This window comes from Vipera berus, assembly GCF_964194415.1.
Source record: "Vipera berus genome assembly, chromosome: 2".
Lineage (NCBI taxonomy): Eukaryota > Metazoa > Chordata > Lepidosauria > Squamata > Viperidae > Vipera > Vipera berus.
Window position 1 is genome coordinate 163238223 of NC_138203.1, and position 20919 is coordinate 163259141.

The window sequence follows — 20919 nt, forward strand, 5'->3', positions numbered from 1 at the left end:
TACCACCTCAGACGTACTTCCTATGTTACATATTGATCTCTTATATCACAATATTATTGTTTCATAATATTCTCAATTCTTTCTTGAAACCCTTGCATGGACCTGAGTAATTTATTCAGTCATTTTATGGATTAATCAAGCAAAAAGACCAGCTCTACTGGAGAAAGTTTAATTATTCATGCAACAATTGATAATTCACTATTTTTATTAACCTCAGCATCATTTGTGAAGGTCACAAACATTTACTATCTTGAAAGGTCACATCACAAAATGGTACTATTTTTATTTCTTGGAGTCCAGCTTTGCAGTCTACAGGTAGTCCTCAACTTAAAACCATATCGGAGTCCAAAATTTCTGTTGCTAAGCAAGACAGTTTTTAAGTAAGTTTTGCTCCATTTTACAATGTTTCTTGCCACAGCTGTTAAGTGAACCACCACAATTAGGTTGTTAACCCAGTTGTTCGGTGTATCTGGCTTCCCCATTGACTTTGCTTGTCAGAAGGTCGCAAAAAGGGACACTGCAACTGTCATAAACACCAGTCAGATGCCAAGTGTCCAAATTTTGATCACTTGACCATGTGGGGATGCTGCAACGGTTGTAAGTGGGAAAAACACTCATAAAATCACTTTTTCCAGTGCTGTTATAATTTGAGACAGTCACTAAATGAATGGTTGTAAGTTGAGGAGTATCTGTATAAATATTGAAGGGCCATGCCTTAACTCAAATCAACTTTTTTAAAAAATCAGAAATCATTTCAGGAGTAACAATAGTAGGCTGAAAAACTTACTTATTAAAGTTTCTGTTTTCATCTCTGAATTCCCAATACTGAATAGATTCCAACCTTGCCCATTTCTTTTCTGATTCAAGGCAAGTCCTAGTTTCATATTCAGAATCAGTCACAGTAAATAGATAAAGAACTGGGAGTATCCACACCCACTGGTGAATCTCGTCTTCAATACATTTATTACAGAATTTTATCAACTTCTTCTCCACACTGAAAGAGAAAGAAGAAATTAAGATCTACTAAAAAAATTTTATCAGAATCTCTCTGTACAAGTTAATTTGCTTGTCTTACTTCCAACAAAAACAAAGTCCTTCAGATTTATAACAAAGTAACATAATTTTGCTTTTTTCCCCTATTCTATACAATTGGCCCCTAACATTTTGAGACTAATAAGAACATACAGAGAATACAACGTGGGCTAGAGAAAATACCTGCCCTAAGACAAGAAGAATCGCATTTGCAAAATGGCTACCATGAAAGAATGGCCACTGAGATTATCTTTAATGATCTAGAGATCAAGCTACCTTCTTTACCAATAACAAATGGAATCTGTCTTCAGATAGTGAAAGAAAGATCCTTGGTTGTCTTTTATTTGAGAGGATCCACATAATTGGTACTTATATACCCTTTGGAAGAGCTGCACAAGACTTTTCATTTTCTTTCTTTCCTGTTCCGTTCATTTTGCCCCTTTCTCTTCCCTTTCCCTTCCTCCCAACTACACCCCTACTGTTATTTCTTCTCACTTTCTGCATTTTCTGTGGGAAGGAGGGGCATGTCTTCTGCAAAGAATAGAGAGAATGTGTTGTGCTTTCGATATACAGAAGACAAGGACCTGGTCAATTACAGAAGGTCCATCTTTGATCGGAATGTAAGCACTTTTGCAGGCTTGCCCAACAAATAACCTTTTCTAGTGCTCATAATGAATAATGACCTTAATCAACAGCATGATGAATATTCTAGTCGCAGGGGTAGGCAATCTTGGCTCTTTTATGACTCATGGACTTTAACTCTCAAAATTCTGGGAGCTGAAGTCTACAAGTCATAAAAGAGCCAAGGTTGCCTACCCCTGTTCTAGTGCAATGAAGTACAAACAGTCCATCTAAAAGCACAGGTGCAGGGAAATATAGTAGCATGCTTATGATTGACTAAGACCACCATATGCCTAAAATCAAAGAAAGCAGCCAAGAGTCAGGGCATGATTCCAGAATTAAATACTGCCTGAGAACACCCAAATCTTCCCTCCAAATTGTTTCCTGCATGGGGAAATCTTTCTCCATGTTTTGGAAACGATCTGATTACTAATTTAGACAACATATTTGCTTACATCACTTGGAAGATCACATTGATCAGTGGCATGTACTTCTGACTGAGTTGCATTGAAACTGAGAAATGTACAATATTCTAACTTTACAGCAATAAATTCATACAATTGTTGTGCTGTGCAGTATTGCCTTCTATGATGATTATGCTTGAAGGAAAGATCCTGAGAAGAGAAAATATTTCTTATGTTTTCCGTGTGTGTGTGTGTGTGTGTGTGTGTGTGTGTGTGTGTAAGTGTAAGTGTATTTTTGTCTGTAAGAGACAGCATGAAAATAAGGATCAGATAATTTTACAAACAGAATTTGTTTTATAAACAAATTTAATTAGGAATTACCAATTCAATTAATATTTCATTTTGGCCTGGCTCTGCCCCTTTTTTGAATTGTGGCTTTTAGCAAATATGAATATCTAGATCTTTCACATGGCAGCTAGCATGGTGCAGAAGTTAAGATGCTCGACTGCCACCAAGAAGACCCAGGTTCAAGCATACCCTCAACCCTGGAAGCTCGCTAGGTGATTTTGGGCCAGTCCATTCTCCAACCACCTATTTCACAGGGAAAAGTGATAAGTTTATAGACAAGTAACTATTTGAGCAATTTATATCAAATCACTAAATGTATGCTGATCTTTTCAGAAATCTATCACATTAAAAAAAACATTAGTACCAAAAACAGCAAAGCAGGCATCCAACATGTTGAACACACCCAATTGCTTGCCTTCCTCCCAACCAAAGCCTCCATCTTTCTACCTTAACCGTCAGTATCTTCACTCCACTCTACATTCTTTCCATATGCCCCAAAGGCAAATTACATACCCCTGACACTCTGAAAACATCTCTCTGAAGTACTTGGTTTCATTTACATCTGCTGGTGATCTCTTCAGACAAAGAAACATGCATAACTGTTCCAGTCCCTTTTTGGACAGTTGAAGATTGTAATCTGTTATTAATGTAAAGGCAATCAAAGCTAGGCCTAGTTTATCACACATCGAAGTGTTCTGTTTGAGGATGTTATTTGACAGTTCCATCAAGTAATTCCCAATCAAATTTTTCAACTTTAAAAAGGGAGAGAAAGAGAGAGAAAAAAATCGCATGTTTAACCATACATGATATTAAGGTATAAACTATAGCTAAAAAACAAAACAGCCAGATGCATACATTGTCCTGAACCTAACCCAAAGAAAACACATTACAGATTAGACTTAAAAGGCCAGAAAATTGATTTAACGTTAAGCTATTAACATGTTAGGTTGTGCAACAGCTCTCTGGTTCTGAAATAGTGAGTGTGCAGAGGTGACAGATCAAAAAAAATTATCAGACTCAGGTGTCCAATGGATTTAAATGATTTCCTGGATGTATTGGGCAATTTCCCACCTCATCTGACTGCAATATTGTCAAATCCTATTATGCTCTATGGAATGTTAAAAGGCTCAGGGAGTAGAATCTAAGCTGCCATCAGCCTTCCAGTATTAATACGAAGATAAGAATAATGAAGCGAAAGGGATGACAGAGCATAAACAGAAGAAACCTTGGGAAATTACGCACTGGGGTCTACTTCTAATCAATGAAAAAGAAGAGGAACTGAACAGTGCTTGCTTGCTTTTATTTCATCAGATGAAAGTAATTCAGCACCTTCTTGGCTGGGATATTAAAAAGGAGGAAAAAACAGTAGCTTAGAGCAGAGTTCCCCAACTTTGTTGGCTTCGCGAACTGGCAAAGCCCAGTTCTGAAAGGCTCAAAGCCCAGTAGTGGGGCGTGACCCGGGAGTTGGGGACCCCTGGGTTAGAGGAAGCAATTTGTACCATCTATGTAATTAATGTCAATCATATCTTCCTTAGATTGGGCATCAAGCATTGGGACATATAGGAACATATAATGTCTACACCCATTTGTTCCGTTAATTTAAAGTTCTTTCAATTTGTATACACCGAGGGTATGGTCCAGGTAAGAGTGAAGGATTAGGGTTAACATCTATTAAAAAAATATCAGCCAAAATGTAACTGGCTTCATGATGAAGGGAAGTGATCCATGCAGATTTGTAGGTGGGAAATGCCCAATACTAGAAATTCTTTTGAGTTTCAAGATCTACATTGGTGCAATCTCTGACTTTATTTAATGTCTGCATGGAACTGCTAAGACAGGAAATATAAACTTTGGAATAGGGTGGCCATCAGCTTCCTCCTTACCATTTTACTCTAAAGAAATAATTAGTATCAGTATTGAATACTGTATAGGGTTGATAATGGAATAGATTAGATTGAACATAATTCAGGGCAATTTAAAATACACTATGGGCCGTAGGAAACATATCTCAGAAATTGGGGTCTCATTATGGGCTCCTTGCTGATCCTCTACGCTTATGAGATTCATATGGAAAGAAATGTATTTTATCAATTAAGTCCAGAGTGCCAGCTGTAATGAATTTATTAATTAAATTTGTAACTGCTACTGAGCTGGCTAGATTTGGCCACACTATCCATGCATCACAATTTAAGTTATTTTCTACATTTAAAAGGTTCATATTTTTTTTTAAAATGTGACCACTATGACATCAGAATCAATATTTTTAATTAAGCGGGGGTTTTTTTTTCAAAAAAACGAGTGGAAGAAAAAATTCCAAAAAAATTTCAAAAGTGGGGGGGGGGGAGAAAGCAAAATAAAAAGAAAGAAGAGTAGAAGATAGATAAACAGAGTTTACAGGCATCATAAATTTTAAATATTCCTAAAATTGGTTCAAACAGATGAATAACTAGATTATTCTAAAAAATATCACTCCTTTTTGAAATCCATTATATGAATATCAACACAAATAATCAATATGCTAGAACACATAAAATTGAGAATTACAATATGTTTATAGGAACAATTTAAAAAAACTTTGTTAAGAGAAACTCCAAATTCATAAGTCGATATATAGAACTATAATCAAGAAAATCTATATATACAGTGAGGGGGAAAATTATTTGATCCCCTGATGATTTTTTACGTTTGCTCACTGACAAAGAAATGATCAATCTATAATTTTAATGGTAGGTTTATTTTAACAGTGAGAGATGAAATAACAACAAAAAAATCCAGAAAAAATCATTTCAAAAAAGTTATAAATTGATTTGCATTTTAATGAGTGAAATAAGTATTTGATCCCCTATCAATCAGCAAGATTTCCAGCTCCCAGGTGTCTTTTATACAGGTAACGAGCTGAGATTAGGAGCACTCTCTTAAAGGGAGTGCTTCTAATCTCAGCTTGTTTTACCTGTATAAAAGACACCTGTCCACAGAAACAATCAATCAGATTCCAAACTCTCCACCATGGCCAAGACCAAAGAGCTGTCCAAGGATGTCAGGGACAAGACTGCAGACCTACACAAGGTTGGAATGGGCTTCAAGACTATTGCCAAGCACCTTGGTGAGGTGACAACCGTTGGTGCCATTTGCAAATGGAAGAAACACAAAATAATTGTCAATCTCCCTCGGTCTGGGGCTCCATGCAAGATCTCACCTTGTGGAGTTTCAATGATCATGAGAACGGTGAGGAATCAGCCCAGAACTACATGGGAGTATCTTAAGGCAGCTGGGACCATAGTCACCAAGAAAATAATTGGTAACACACTACGCTATAAAGGACTGAAATCCTGCAGCACCCACAAGGTTCCCCTGCTCAAGAAAGCATATGTACAGGCCCATCTGAAATTTGCCAATGAACAATTGAATGATTTAGAGGAGAACTGGGTGAAAGTGTTGTGGTCAGATGTGACCAAAATCAAGCTCTCTGGCATCGACTCAACTCACCGTGTTTGGAGGAGGAGGAATGCTGCCTATGATCCCAAGAACACCATCCCCACTGTCAAACATGGAGGTGGAAACATTATGCTTTGGGGTGTTTTTCTGCTAAGGGGACAGGACAACTTCACCGCATCAAAGGAACGATGGACGGGGCCATGTACCATCAAATCTTGGGTAAGAACTTCCTTCCCTCAGCCAGGGCATTGAAAATGGGTTGTGGATGGGTATTCCAGCATGGCAATGACTCAAAACACACGGCCAAGGCAACAAAGGAGTGGCTCAAGAAGCAGCACATTAAGGTCCTGGAGTGACCAAGCCAGTCTCCAGACCTTAACCCCATAGGAAATTGGTGGAAGGAGCTGAAGATTCAAGCTGCCAAACATCAGCCTCAAAACCTTAATGACTTGGAGAGAATCTGCAAAGAGTGAGACAAATTCCCGCCCGAGATGTGTGCAAACCTGGTGGCCAACTACAAGAAACGTCTGACCTTGCTTCCGGTTTGTGCGTGCAGTGCTTGCAGATATTCAGGAAGAGTCCTCTCCCTGCCGTCTGATCTTTCTTCCTTGGAGGACCCTGAAAAGGGTCCAAAGTCGCCCTGGAGGGGCGACCACCGTGAGGAGGCCCTTCCTGTGATCACGAAAGGGCAGCAGCCCTCCGCTTGAATCCGGAGCAGCTCCTTTGGCCCGAAGAAGGAGAGATCAGCCATTAAGATGGCCGATCATTAAGCTGTTCCCTGCCGAAAGCCCAAAGCACCATCTAGCACTACAAAGCAATCTGGAGGACCTGGGTGAGACTTTACCTTTCTTATTCCCCTAACCACCTTCCTGTGAGACTTTTCTGAAAAATTCCTCCCCTCCTTTGAAAGAACGGCAACTGAATACTTGGGAAATAAATTTTAAACCCTTAAAGCCTTAAAATAAATCAAGTGACCAAGCAAAGAAATTAGGCAACCTTATTTGTACTTATTAAAAAGCTTTTATTTTTGTGGGGATCTACTACCCTATTTTTTGCTTAAGCTGTGGATTAAGGGGGGGGGAAAGAATGGACTAATTGAACAAAAGCTTTTTTATTTTACAACTTATTCTATATGCTTTTGATGACATCTTGTGGTGAAACGTGGTACAGCAAGTAAACCTTTCTCTTATTGTGAGAGTTGACTGAATAACAGAGCTGTCCTTGACATCATTTTCAAAGATAAGATTGGGAACACCTGTCACTGAAAACAATCTTTAGGAATACTGGAGGTGGACAACCACTGACTCTTATTAAAATAGCCTCCATGAAAGACTTATCTGTAAACATCAACAAAATGGAAGAATATATCCCACCACTTAATTACAAATTGATACTGGACACAATCTTGGCAATAAATGAGCAAATCAAAGCCAAACTGCAAGATAAATCTGACAGCTTAAAGCCACCAAATCAAACCTTGACCTTAAATGATGAATTGACAATCCAAATACAAACAGAAGAAATGGAAACTAATATTAAAATAGGAGACCTTAATGAACAAGAAGTACAATTTACAGAGAACCTTGAAGCCCAAACCTCAACTTCAACTATAAAACCTACAACTCAAAAAACAACAGTACCCGAAGAAAGCAACAGTAAGAGGGAAGATATTAAAGGCCTTCAAATACAGTACGCTGAGGATTCAGCTAATTAAATGATAACCATAACACCAGCTACTACTTTCTACCTAAGCCAGATGGAATTGGAAGAAGAAAAAGACCAGACTGAACTAATGACAATTATATTACACCAAACATCAAAAACTGAGCTATTAAAGCAACACTCCAATGACTACAAAGGGGACACTTTCTTTGCAAAACTGATATCTGGATGGTATCCCTGGATTAACATAAGGTGTGTAGGAAGAAAGGGAGACACATCTGAGAATTTAAAGGCACCAATATGGAAGCTTGATTGGCACAAAAAGAAGGCGAGAGTTAGATTAAAAAAATTAGATTTGTCTCTTTTTTGGGATTTGTAAGGACAGAGCTTAAAAAAATCTTTTTAATGGATTAAGGGGAATCTTTAAAAAATATAAACTGATTTTATATTTAGGTTCTAGATCTTTAAGGGAAAACAAAATTAAGCTTCTAGAATATAACTCTGAACTATATCATGGAATTTGGAATGATATAATAAAAGACAGTATTTTAATAACTGAATAAGATGACATATAGAATATATTAGTTGTAATGATATAGATATAAATTGATTTTATATGTAACTTAGGTGTCTAAGGGAAAAGAAAGTTGCTTATTAGAACTGATGTATGTTATAGAATTTGGAAAGATATAACAAAAGATTTTTTTTTCTAATAATTGATGAATTGTTAAGATCACAAATAGAATTTACTTGTAAAAAATAAGAATGTTTTGAAATGAACAATGTAAGTTTTGTAGACAGGATAATTACTTTTTATTGAAATAGGGAAATGTGGGTTACCCAAAAATTAAGGCTATTTTAGAATACTCTATTGCAATTAGGTAAAACTTAAAAACAGGATATTGATATGTATAAGTGAAAATATATTGAAAATTATTTTAATTGACTAGGCCACAATCAGAAATATATTAATTTCATTATGTTATAACTAAGGAAATCGGAGAGGGAAACTTTGTTGATGTAACTTGAGCTATTTACAAATAACTTATTTGCTATTGCTTACTTTTGATTACCCAACCACCGTATTGCTTCACAAATAGCTGAATGTAAAATTAAAAAATTAATAAAACTTGTACCAAAAAAAAAGAAACGTCTGACTTTTGTGATTGCCAACAAGGGTTTTACTACCAAGTACTAAGTCATGTTTTGCGAAGGGGTCAAATAGTTATTTCACTCATTAAAATGCAAATCAATTTATAAGTTTTTTAAAATGCGTTTTTCTGGATGTTTTTGCTGTTATTCTGTCTCTCACTGTTAAAATAAACCTACCATTAAAATTAAAGACTGATCACTTCTTTGTCAGTGGGCAAATGTACAAAATCAGCAGGAAATCAAATATTTTTCCCTTCGTTGTAGGACTATAATCAATTGAATTAAATCCTGCATCAATTTCACTTTGAAACACGAAGTTGCTTTAAACATCGGAACATATGCTTGATATCAAAACCTTATGTAATCCATAGTGGAATATCTACAGAGATGACCTTCCTCTTAAACAACTCTCAGTGCCCTCCTCGGGTGATTTAAGTTCATATTCTGTCTTTTTTGAGCATCTTGAACTCAGTACCCTGAGTTGCATCATTTTATTTCAAGAACACTGTAACAATGAGCACTTTGCTCAGCACAGTCAAGATGATACAAACTCTATAGAAGTTTGGCTACAAGGTTCTACTTGGATGTATAATAAAGAGAAAATAATACCTGCTCTTCTCCAAATTGTAGCTCTTTCCATTCTTTTCGATGTCCTTCATGTATCATTATCTTTCTATTTACCCAGTAAAATTGTTGGAACTGCTGGAAAAAGCTTTTGATGTTAATCCGATTCCATGTTTTAAGTATACTGAAGAGGCTGTCCAGCATTATTCTTGCAGCTATACATTTCCCTTTCACAACATCCTTTTCCTTATCTTCCCAAAATAGAATGTGTTTCTTAATTTTCTTCCACCAATTGTCCTCAGGTTTAGTGCATATTATGTCATCATACTGATGCCAATCTGTTAAATAAAATGCTGTATTATATTATTAAAGTTCTGAAATGCAAGATACAGCCCTTCTAGCTTTGCGTGCTAATGCAACCGCATGATGCAATTTTCATGGACACCCTGCTTTGTTATGGTCTCCTTCCATAGTCAAACCATGCAGACACACAGAAATGGTCATTTTCTTCTAACCCCTGTAGAAGATATTTCTGAGCTATATTCCTTCCATATTAATTTAAACAATTTACTGCTAGGACATGTTTTGAAATACAGCACTACACAACGATAAATAAATGTGCAATTCCTATCTTTAGCAAATATGAGAGTAAGTAAACTGCTTACCCCAAAAGTAATGAGCTTTGGTGACTATCAGCTTCTTAATACAGGTAGTTCTTGACTTACAACCACAACTAAGCCCGACATTTCCATTGCTATGCAAAGCAATTGTTAAGTGAGTCATGTCCCATTTTAGGACCTTTTTTGCCATATTTGTTAAGGCAAATCAATGCACGTGTTAAGTGAATCACTGCAGTTGTTAAGCAAAGCTTGCTTTCTCCATTGATTCTGCTTGTGAGAGGTCAATGGGAAGCTCACAAATGATGATTACATGATCCCGGGACGGTGCAACTTTCATAAATACATGCCAGTTGCCAAGCACCCAAATTTGAATCGTGTGATCACGGGGATGCTGCAATGGTTGTAAGTGTGAGAACTAGTCATAAGTCACTTTTTTCAATGCTGCTGTAGCTTGGAACAGTCACTAAATGAATAGTAGTAAGTCAAGGACTTAAATGAATAGTAGTAAGTCAATCACTACCTGTAACAATAATGATCATCAGTGACCACCAGCTTCCTGAACAATGGCACATGATCCATTTGTTTTATAAATATCCCCTGTTGGGACAAGAACAGAATTTTCTTTTGGTCTTGATACCAGAGATATCTAACCAACAGATTGTCTTCTGTGTTATTATTCCAGAAATCCAGGAACTATATTTTAATTTTAAATGTGTTGGAGTACTGCTCTTTCCAGAAGGATCAAGCTCAGATACAATGGCCAACTCAACAGAATAAAATAAAGTCTGCTCTTTCATAAATACAATATGAAATTGGACCAGTGCCACCTGGAAGATAAAGCACCACATTTGGACTTGGCTAGAATAGATAGCGAAGAGATTGGATTACCAGTCATATTATGTCTCCAGCACACCAAACTAGAATACTTCCTTTTTTAAAAAAAAAGCTCACTTACTGTTCATTCAAAAAATGACATCAACTTTTCCTTATCACACCTAAAGAATTATATTAAAAAGAAAATTAGGGAAAGAAATGACTAAGATCTGATGTAATCCTCCAAAATTTTAAATTCAATGACAGAGTTGAAAGGGACTAATAAGGATCATATAGCACATCAAATAGCTGAGTGAAAAATCGTCCGGGGCACCTCTGAAAGATGATTACAGGTAAATCCTCGACTTACAACAGTTCATTTAGTGATTGTTCAAAGTTACAATGTACTGAAAAAAGTGACTTTATGATTGTTTGTCACAGTCATGACCGCTGCAGCATCCCCATGGTCACGTGATCAAAATTCACACACTTGGCAACTGACTCATACTTATGATGGTTGCAGTGTCACAGGGTCATGTGATCACCTTTTGTGACCTTCTGACAAGCAAAGTCAATGGGAAAGCCAGATTCACTGAACAACCGTGTTACTAACTTAACAACTGTGGCAAGAAAGATCATACAATGGGGCAAAACCCATTTAACAAATGTCTTCTTAGCAACATAAGTTTTGGGCTAAGTGGTAATACTACAGCTATACTATATGGGTAAATAATACCGACACATTCGACAGCACTGTGAGAATTAGGTGTTCAGCAGATTTGACAGCACAAGGGAAACAAAATCTTTCTCTGTGTCTAATTGTTTTGGCATGCAATGCCCTGTAACGGAGTCCCGAGAAGAGGAGCTGAAACAGTTTACATCAAGGATGTGAGGGGTCTGCAGATATATTCTCAGTCCTCCACTGGTTGCAACTGTTCTTTCTGCAATCTTAATTATCCATTGGAGTCTGTACCCATCCTGTTTGGCTGCTGTACCAAACTAGACAGCTATAGGAGTATGAACGACAGACTCAATAATTCCTCTGTAAAACTGTGTCAACAGCTCTTGGGGAAGTCTGAATTTCCTGAATTGATGCAAGAAGAACATTCTTTGTTGTGCTTTTTTAATGATGGTTCTAGTATTAAGGATCAATTTCAAGTCCTGGGAGATTATTGAACCCTAAAACATGTAGGACTCTACTGCAGATACTGAGCTGTCAAATATTTTAAGAGGTGGGTAGAATAGAAACTGTTCTAGAAATTTTATGTTTTGGATTCTTATTTTCTTGGATGCTACAAAATCTAAGTTTCTTTAATATAACACTGGGAAGACTGTAATACAAGGAGCAGTTTCTTACCAGTACCACTTATCAACTTTGATGGTAAAAACAAGGAGCGATTTAAATGGACTCCTGCTGAAACAGGTTTGTAAATGAATTCATTCAACAGTTGTTTGTCACGTTTAACAACGTATTTATAAGAAATTTCTTTATCCAAGTTTTTTTTAGAAATTATGGTGTGGCCTTCAATCAGGTATCCATGATCTCCAAGATCTCTAGTATTTAAAAAATTGTATTTTAGTAACAGAGCAAAGGCAAGGAAGCAATTTATTGTTAAAATAAAAGTTTACAGGCATATCAAATCATTAATATTGTTCCTGAAACTGGAATGGTCTTACATTTCTTATTACTGGTATATATACACTAGCAGTAAAACGCAATACAGGTAGTCCTTGACCTACAATCATTTTTTAAGTTACTATTCAAAGTTACAATGGCACTGAAAAAAGTGACTCACAAATGGTCTTCACACTTACAACCGATACAGCATCCCCACATTCATCTAACAAAATTTGGGTGCTTGGCAACCAGCATGTAGTATCCCAGGGTCACATGATCATCATTTGTGACCTTTCCTGCCGACTTCTGGCAAGCAAAATGCAGTTAATGACCGCATGATTCTTTTAACAGCTGCAGTGACTTATTTAACCATAAAGGACATAAAATTGGGTGTGATTCACTTAACAACTGCCTCGCTCAACAATCAAAATTCTAATCTCAATTGTGGCCATAAGTCAAGGACTACCTGTACTAAATTTTCCTTTTCACTTTCAAAAATAACAGGCCTTCCTAAATCTCCATCAATAAGTATAATGAATGCTGTGGATCTGCCACAATTTTTTAAAAAGCAGATAACAACTGCGTTCTGGGATCCAGCATCTTCTTGTGCTCATTACTAGATTAGATGTAATATCCCCTTTTCCCTACTGAAATATTAGTAGTAACAGCTTCCCCTTGCATTTATGAAGTGCTAAGAGCATAAATAATACAACATAGTATTTCTTCACTCTAAAATACTTGCAATCTCACAGTTTGTACTAAGAAGTGCTAGTAAAGGGGAATATTTGTAGCTCAGGGTTGAAATGAGGGGTCCTTGGTGCTCTCTAAGCTTGTTTGTTTTCTTGCCCACGTTTCATTACCCAAGGTAATTGGGTAATGAAAGAAGTGCCGTTGCCCTGCCTTTATGAATCCCATCATTCATGAATAATTGCCAATAAAAACACATATATAGATTTTCTAATTACCTTTCCCCTGTAATATAAATATACTATAAGCACATGTCCCAAGGTAACTTTGCTGAAATACAAACATAAGCATCCACACATTCAGAAAGAGATAAATTCTAACCTCAAAAAAGAAGGCTAAATGCTTTGCACATAACTTCGATGTTACTGAAAGCCTTTTAACACAGAACTGAGAATATGCAAAAACTTCCGGTTTCACGTTGGAGCGAGATGGATGCAGGAATGCAGGGCTCTGCCTCCCACGTTCGATTTCATCCTGCTAGGGGCCCAAAAAGGGCCTCATAGATCCGTTCAACCTGAGGAAGCTCTCTAAACCAGCTGGTGAAAGACTGGCTGCAGTTTGGCAGCCAGTCAGAAGCTTTTGACAGCCAAGGAAAAAAGCACCAACAAATTTAAGCAAAGCATTTGGAACTGGGCGAGAGTGCTTTTTTCCTGCTCTACTTTTTAAAAAAATTTCCCTGAAAAAAGAATCCTGAAAGGCAAAGATCCCAGAAGAAAAGGGGTGTGTGGTTTTCTAGTGCCCCTCCCCCTAGAAGAATGGTGCCGGTTTAACATCCTTGGGAGAAAAATAGTCAGACTATAAAATTTAATCAGAAACCATCTAAGGCTGTAACATTGAAAAATTTGGGAGACTTAAAATGGTTTGGAAATTTTATCTGCTTGAAAAACTATCAGATTGAACTCTTGAGGGAAAAAAAATCTTGTTTGATAGATTTGTAATGACATCTAGTGGTGGAAAGGGGAACAACATGCTTTTCTTTTTTTTCTTTTTTTGCTTCATGCTGTTTGGAAAGAATGACCTTGGTTTGAAGCCAAGAGAGAGATAGTAAGCTTGGCCCTTTGATGTGCCTGAACTTCTCAGCCTTGCAGACTGCAGCTGGAAAAGAGAAGAGAAACTCTTTGGGCTGTTTTTCTACAGGATGGATTATAAATATAAACTACTCTGAAGCCAGCTGGATTATAAAAATTGCTTGAGCTGCAATATTAAGAACTATTCAGAGACAGAAAAAACTTGACATTTGGTTATTCTCTTTGGGAGAGGCTCTATGGACTATTAATTTGGAATAGTAGGGCCATGAGGATTATAAATCTTGACTGACTGATGATTTTGGTTTATAGGAAAGCTGCTTGGAGTTGGTGCTGAAAGACAAAAGTGAATTATAATTTTTTTCTTCCCTTTTTTCCCCCTTTTCATGGGGAACCTATCAGATTACAGATCTTTACTTTTAAGAACTATCTAGAGACAGAAGAAATCTGATTCTTGGCGATTCCATTTGGGCAGCCCTTGTGCATATAAACTTTACACAACAGAACTCTTTTTGCACCTACAAATTAGACCTGATTGATAACATTAGACTTTTGTATAATTATTTGGAGTTGAGATTGAAGGATAGGGCTGGACTACCAACTCTCTTCCCTCCTTTCTCCTCCGGGGGGGGAGTCTATTGGATTATAAGAGGCTACAGATAAAGATCATAAGATATTGTAATATTGATTATAAGATTATAAGATTGAACAAAAGACTACTATACCTAGAAGGAAATGACCTAGAACTTGGATGGCATGCCTTTCTATGTTATGGGAAGAATAAAATACATAAATATTTTCAAAATCACTGTATAAGAAATGCCTTGCTTTTGATGTGAGAAAAGATAAAAATGAAAATTTATATGAAAATACCAGGATGGATTTCGACAATGGAAGCGTTTGTGCACCAAAATTTAATCAATTATAAGAAACTTGTGATATACAAAGACATTATGAACACTGATGGGAAATTACAAACTAAACAAGAACTGGAAGAACAGGGCATTGAGCTATTATGGTGGCCACATTTGCAAATGCAAATGAGATACAAAAAAGACGCTAAAACATATAGTTTTTATAAAACTCAAACAGTGTTTGACCAGATACTATTGTCATCAGATGAAAAACTGATTAAGAAACACTACACATTTTTGTTAAACCTGAAAATGGAAGACGAACAACTTAAAGAAACAATGATAACTTGGGCAAAAATTTTTGGGCATAATGTAGAATTAGAAAAATGGCAAAACCTGTAGGAAAGAAACTACAAAATAACAAGGGCAGCTAATTATAAAGAAAATTTATATAAAATGTTTTATAGATGGCATTTACCACCTGCAAGATTAGCAAAACTGTTTAAAAGTATGTCTAGTAATTGTTGAAAATGTAGGCAAAAGCCAGCCACATACTATCACCTTTGGTGGATATGCCCTAAAGCAAAACGATTTTGGTCAAAAATACACATGTAGTTACAGAAAACATTAAGAAAACATGTAGAATTCAAGCCAGAATTATTTCTTTTACGTATAATTACAGAGAACTATGACAAAAACGTATATATTTAATGTTACATGTATTAACAGCAGCGAGAGTTGCATTTACACAGTATTGGAAAAATGAAGAATATGCTATATCATATCAACATATACTTACTGGGTACGGCTCAGCTCACATACAGTATCTTTCCAGTTGATATAGTCAGAAATTCCCCCTGCCATAATGAACACGTTATGCTTGTCAGGGTCTATCTTGAAGTCCTTAGACAGAATAGCATGGAAATAAACCGTAATTTTCTCCATAGGTGTCTGACTGCAAGACAGAATAAAATATGTCTTACACATACACACACGTATGCATACATACACACACATATATACACATACATATATACACACATACATACACACACACACACACACACAATCTCAAATAAAACACCTCTTGAAAGGGTGCACAAAGTTTCAAAATTACTGCTGAAAATATAGTAAAATAAACACGCTATCAAAATACAATTTAAAGAAGCAGTAACTTGATAGTGATAGCCACTGTGAGCTCTCCAAAACTGAAGTTAATAAAATTATCTTTAGCATGCACTTAACTTGTAGTAAAATTGATACAGCGACTAGCACACATGTGCGGGGAAACCTTTACCTTTACCTTTACTTTTACTTCATTTGAAAGAGGAAAACACAAAAGTAAAACTCTCTGGTTGACCTTGAAAAAGGAAGTAGCTTTAGTCCTGCTTAGAATTTGAATGGGAGACTACAAGGCAATCCCAAGACTATAGGTTGTACTAGGAAGCTGAAAATTGACACAGAAAGTTGAAGCAAGGAGTCACTTTTATATTGTTGCCAAAAGAAAACCTCATGGATTGTCCAGATGATCACTAGAAGCTGGCTTGATTCAAAGGACATTTTAATCTCGTGTACATCACTGAATGGGAACGACTGGCATGCAAATCAGGGCTGCATGTGGACCTTTAGCTCTCAGTTGTTGTGGGGCAGCAGAATCCATTATTTCCAAAGAAAGCTTTTTAATCAAAAAAGTGAAATGTTGGAGGCTGCTGTATCTGCTGCAAGGAAATAGACTTGTGCAAGGCCATCACCAGGAGACAAAATATTCTCTCTGAAGCCAAATGCAATTGATGGCAGTTTAAAATGTCAGTTATCGGCACAGAGCATTTTTCCTTCAAGAATCAGATGGTATTATTCCCAAATGTTTGATTCAGCTTCTGATTTCAAATAAAACCAAGCACTGAAAAGCAGAATGTCCACGAAAACAGTTCATTTGCAAGCTATCCCAAACAGGGTTCCCAAATGAAAGCACCATCAAATGATCCCTTGTAGAAACCGGGTTTCTTCCATGTCTTCCAGATGTTGAACTGCCCCCACCTCAGACGAGCATGGTTGGAAGTTCAACTCCTCTGGAAGACACCAGGTTAAGAAAGACCGATATTTTCCCTTGGGAGAACTGCCACAGAATAGTCTCACCTACATTGCCAAGAGCGCACCTGTATTTAGTAAGAGCTTAAATCACAAAGGAAGGTAGACACGGATGTTTAGCAGCATGCATGATTTCCTTACAACGGGAGGGGAGGGGAGAAAAAATAATCAAAAGCACTATAAGTTTACACACAAGCACACAAAAATAAAAATTAAGCAAACAAATATAGGTTAAGCATGTTGGAATTGATTTCCAATAGGGGGATATTTTTGATCAAGCGTGTCAGAAGCTGTATCGTTTTCTCTGCTGCATATTAGAAAAGTCTATGAAGGAAGAATCATAATGTTACAGTTCTAATAAATCTGAAACTTCCAATTCATCTGAATAAGGATAAGAAAGAAAATAGGCTTTTGTGGAGTTGTGTTACAACTATTATTAGACTATTATATGACAACATACGTATGTATGTATGTATGTCAATGGCAAATAATTACACCGTATGTCAGGACCCACCTCAATCCACATCTTAGGAAATAAGAACTCTTGGATGCAAGTTTGTCCAAAAGGAAAATGTTTACTAGGATGGAATCGATTGTGGCAATACAAGACGGAATCTAACAAAGTTACATTTCATTCCTATATAAAGCATTCCCATTTCAGCCCCCTCCCCTCATCCATTTGGTCAGGCTCCCATCATTTGCTTAGGTGTCAGGCCCTTCCGTGGGAAAGGGAACTCTCCTTGTTTTTATTGTTATTGCTTCTTCCTTTTCAGTTGTAAATGAAGATGCGATCCAGATCTGTCTCTCCCCCTCCCTCCCCCAGTTCAAACGTTTCCCTGTTGTTTGAAGATCGCCTTAAGTAACCATCCTCTGCCCCCCCCCGGAGAGATGGCAGAATCCCCAGAATAAGCACAATGTTCTACCTATACATTTATGAAATGTGATATAAATGGATTCTGACACCGTACTTTTGTTTGACAGCAGGGTCTTCATGATTCCTCTCTTCCGCACTGCCCTTGTGTCTTGTCTGTGGCCTTTGATTTCCAGCAGCAGCAGACTCTTCCACTGGAGTGCATATTTTTTGTCCCTTTTCAGAGACATACTCTTGTTGGGCCGCATTTAGCTTTGCTTTCTGTAATAAAGGCATATCAGATATACAAAAGAAAGCATTATAAAATGTCCATGCAAAGAAATCAGTGAGTAGCCTGGGAGGGTTTTTGCTAAACTACTGTGCGACAATTACTTAGGATAACCAAAAAAAAAAGGGATTGCTCATTTTTATGATGTTTACTATCTGGTTGCTAGAAAGGTGCTCTTGCGTTATACAAGTTTTCCTAACAAGAGATTTCAGATCACCAAATATAACTTATGCAACAAAGAACGTTAACATTGGCATATACAGCATGCCGCTTCATGTTTGTCCATTAGTTTGTTCTATTTAAGCGAGTAGAAGCAAATGAAGTTAACAATTTGCAACATGTTAAGTCCTAGTAGACATTTTTCATTATTCTCTTTCTGGAGACTGCTATGGTCTTTAGCTATAGGAGCCTGGAAGGTTTAATTCTCGGCCACTGATAGCTCCTATTTCTCACCACACAGCACTGAGGTTTGGAGTTTCCCAGGGTAGGGTAGAGATATCAATTATGCTAACAATAAACAACTGCCCATTTTCAAGGCTGAGAAGTCTCAGGTAAAAATGACCATTAAACCATGGGAAAATAAGAGAAAGTGCTGGAATCTGCTAGGAATAACAGGGAATTGCACCACCATATTAACAGAAAGCGGCTTTTTCCTTCTTTGCAATAAATCTTCTCCTCCAATCACACCATGTATTCTTGTTTTGGACATACGCCAGGTAGAAATCTAAACACTAGTCAAGTCTGCCCAAGTTCAGAATTCTGTTCTTAGAACTTTTTTAATCATGGGAAAATAAGAAATATTCAGGAAAATGATTCTTAGGTTAATAAGGTTCATGATATTTTATACAAGATTGTAGGCTAGCTCTCTAGCACAAACTGCTGCTGATAAAATTGCTGGAGTACCCGACACCAGAGGTCCCCAACCTTTTGGGCACCAGGGACCGGTTCCATGGAGAGGTTTTTCCACGGGCCAGAGGGTGTGTGGTTTTGTGTGCTGCCTGCATCTCGGGATGGGGATTTGCTTGTTTGTGCAGCCCGGTTGCTGGCTGGGGGCTGGGGACCCCCTGCCCTACACCACTCTCCAACATGCTATTTAGCTGGCTAAGACTCTGGGTATAGATAAAATGCTGGGTCCATTTAAAATCACAAGCAATTGATTTTAGTAGACTCAGAAGTCTAGATTTGCTAAGTATTCAGATATTACGTTCCTCTCCCTTGTTCTAGAACTATGGCACTTCCTGGAGCAAGGGTTCCCAAGCAATAGGAAATGCTGGTGGTCTGCAAAGTGTTGCAGGTAATCCATAGAAGAGGCTTCAAAATTACCTTTAAAATACTTCATAAAAATTGGCAGTCTAGATGCTCTGCAGGAGCGACATCGATAATCCCATCCATGGATATCAAGTTGTCACACCTCTTACATGTGGCCTATAAAACTAATTATTTCTAAGGATGTACAAATACTTTGAATCCCCAAGATATAGCAAATATTACAGGGCAAGATACATTTATTGTTTCACACAAAAAAATAACCATCTATGTCAAACTGCCAGCCCATGGGCCGGATGCGTCACACGGAAGCCACACCGACCCCATTGCCGGCAATGGCAAAACTGTCCCAATACGTTGTGCGACGTCATGTGACGTCAGAAGTTTGAGATGTCTTATCTATGTGATTTATGTATTCTTTAGCTTATGCTCTAGATTTCTTCCTAAAAAGTCCATTCAAGGTGGCTATCTGTCTAGCAAGGTAGTCCGGACAGGACAGTTGAACAATTTCCACTTTACTGTAAGATTACTCTATCAATATCTCAAGTCTGAAATTATATTTCTCCCCCAGTTACCTTTACAACCTATGAGCTAGGAAGTGTCCCTTTGCCACACCCACATTCCTTCTGTGGGCTCATCTCCCTCTTATCCAACCGTTCCCCTAGCCATGGCTCTTCCCACATCATTCCCACATACTATTACACTAACAAAAAAGAGACCAAGATATATGCTACCACAAATAAACCGAGCAATTTACTTTTGAAGTAGAAGCACTCCTCTGTTGCTTGGCCTCTTCCGTAACTTCTGTTGAATTGCTATTTTTCACGTCAGATTCAGGCGAAGATCTCTTTGTTCCACAGTTTTGATATTCAGTGCTCGATCCTGATTTTTTTTCCTCCGTAGATGTAACATTAACATTGAGATCTGAAGATCTGCTGTCCGTGTCTCCCTTAGAAACAGGTTGCATAACTCTTTCATTGGATATATTGGTTGTATTCTCTGAATGCTGTCCACGTCCAACAGAACTGGTGGCACATTGTTTCTTGCTAGTATCTACCTGTTCACCAACTATATCAAGCTTTCTGGAACTATCCTCCTCCATCTTCTTCCCCGTGACTGCGGTAACAGCAGGTTGACTTACTGCATCATTTTTCTTATTTTGTTCTGGCTCATTCTGGATTTCTGTTCTGCTCACAAATTCTTGGCCCTGATCTGCATGGAAGGAAGTATTTCTAATCTGGCCACTACTATCCTCAATGGATGGCATTAAGTCAATCGACTTAGCTTCTGAGTGTTGACTTTCTTCTACTGGGATTCTCACATTAGCCACATCTGAGGTAAGTGAACAATCAAGACTGGATGGAGCTGAACTTAAGCTTGACAAGGAACTATGCAATTTGCTATCTGGAGAAGTCTTCTTCTTGTTCCTTTTCCTGTTCTTCTACAAGATGGAAAGAAAAACAGGGTACTTAAAAATGGAAAATCAGATCTTAGTGCATCACAAATAATTCAAATAATTAAAATTATCCCC

The 20919-nt window shown here is 37.4% G+C and overlaps 1 protein-coding gene across 1 annotated transcript in view; it reads right to left on the bottom strand.

The window, feature by feature from the left end:
* The window catches only part of LOC308662850 (E3 ubiquitin-protein ligase RNF213-like), a gene marked incomplete at its 5' end in the record, with an annotated part of 161088 nt that overhangs the window by 112946 nt on the left and 27223 nt on the right, over nucleotides 1-20919 (bottom strand). The window contains 7 exon segments of the mRNA XM_081318994.1: nucleotides 788-987; nucleotides 2915-3157; nucleotides 9264-9556; nucleotides 12009-12205; nucleotides 15695-15850; nucleotides 17952-18115; nucleotides 20146-20829. Coding sequence (XP_081175120.1) covers nucleotides 788-987; nucleotides 2915-3157; nucleotides 9264-9556; nucleotides 12009-12205; nucleotides 15695-15850; nucleotides 17952-18115; nucleotides 20146-20829 — 1937 coding nt within the window.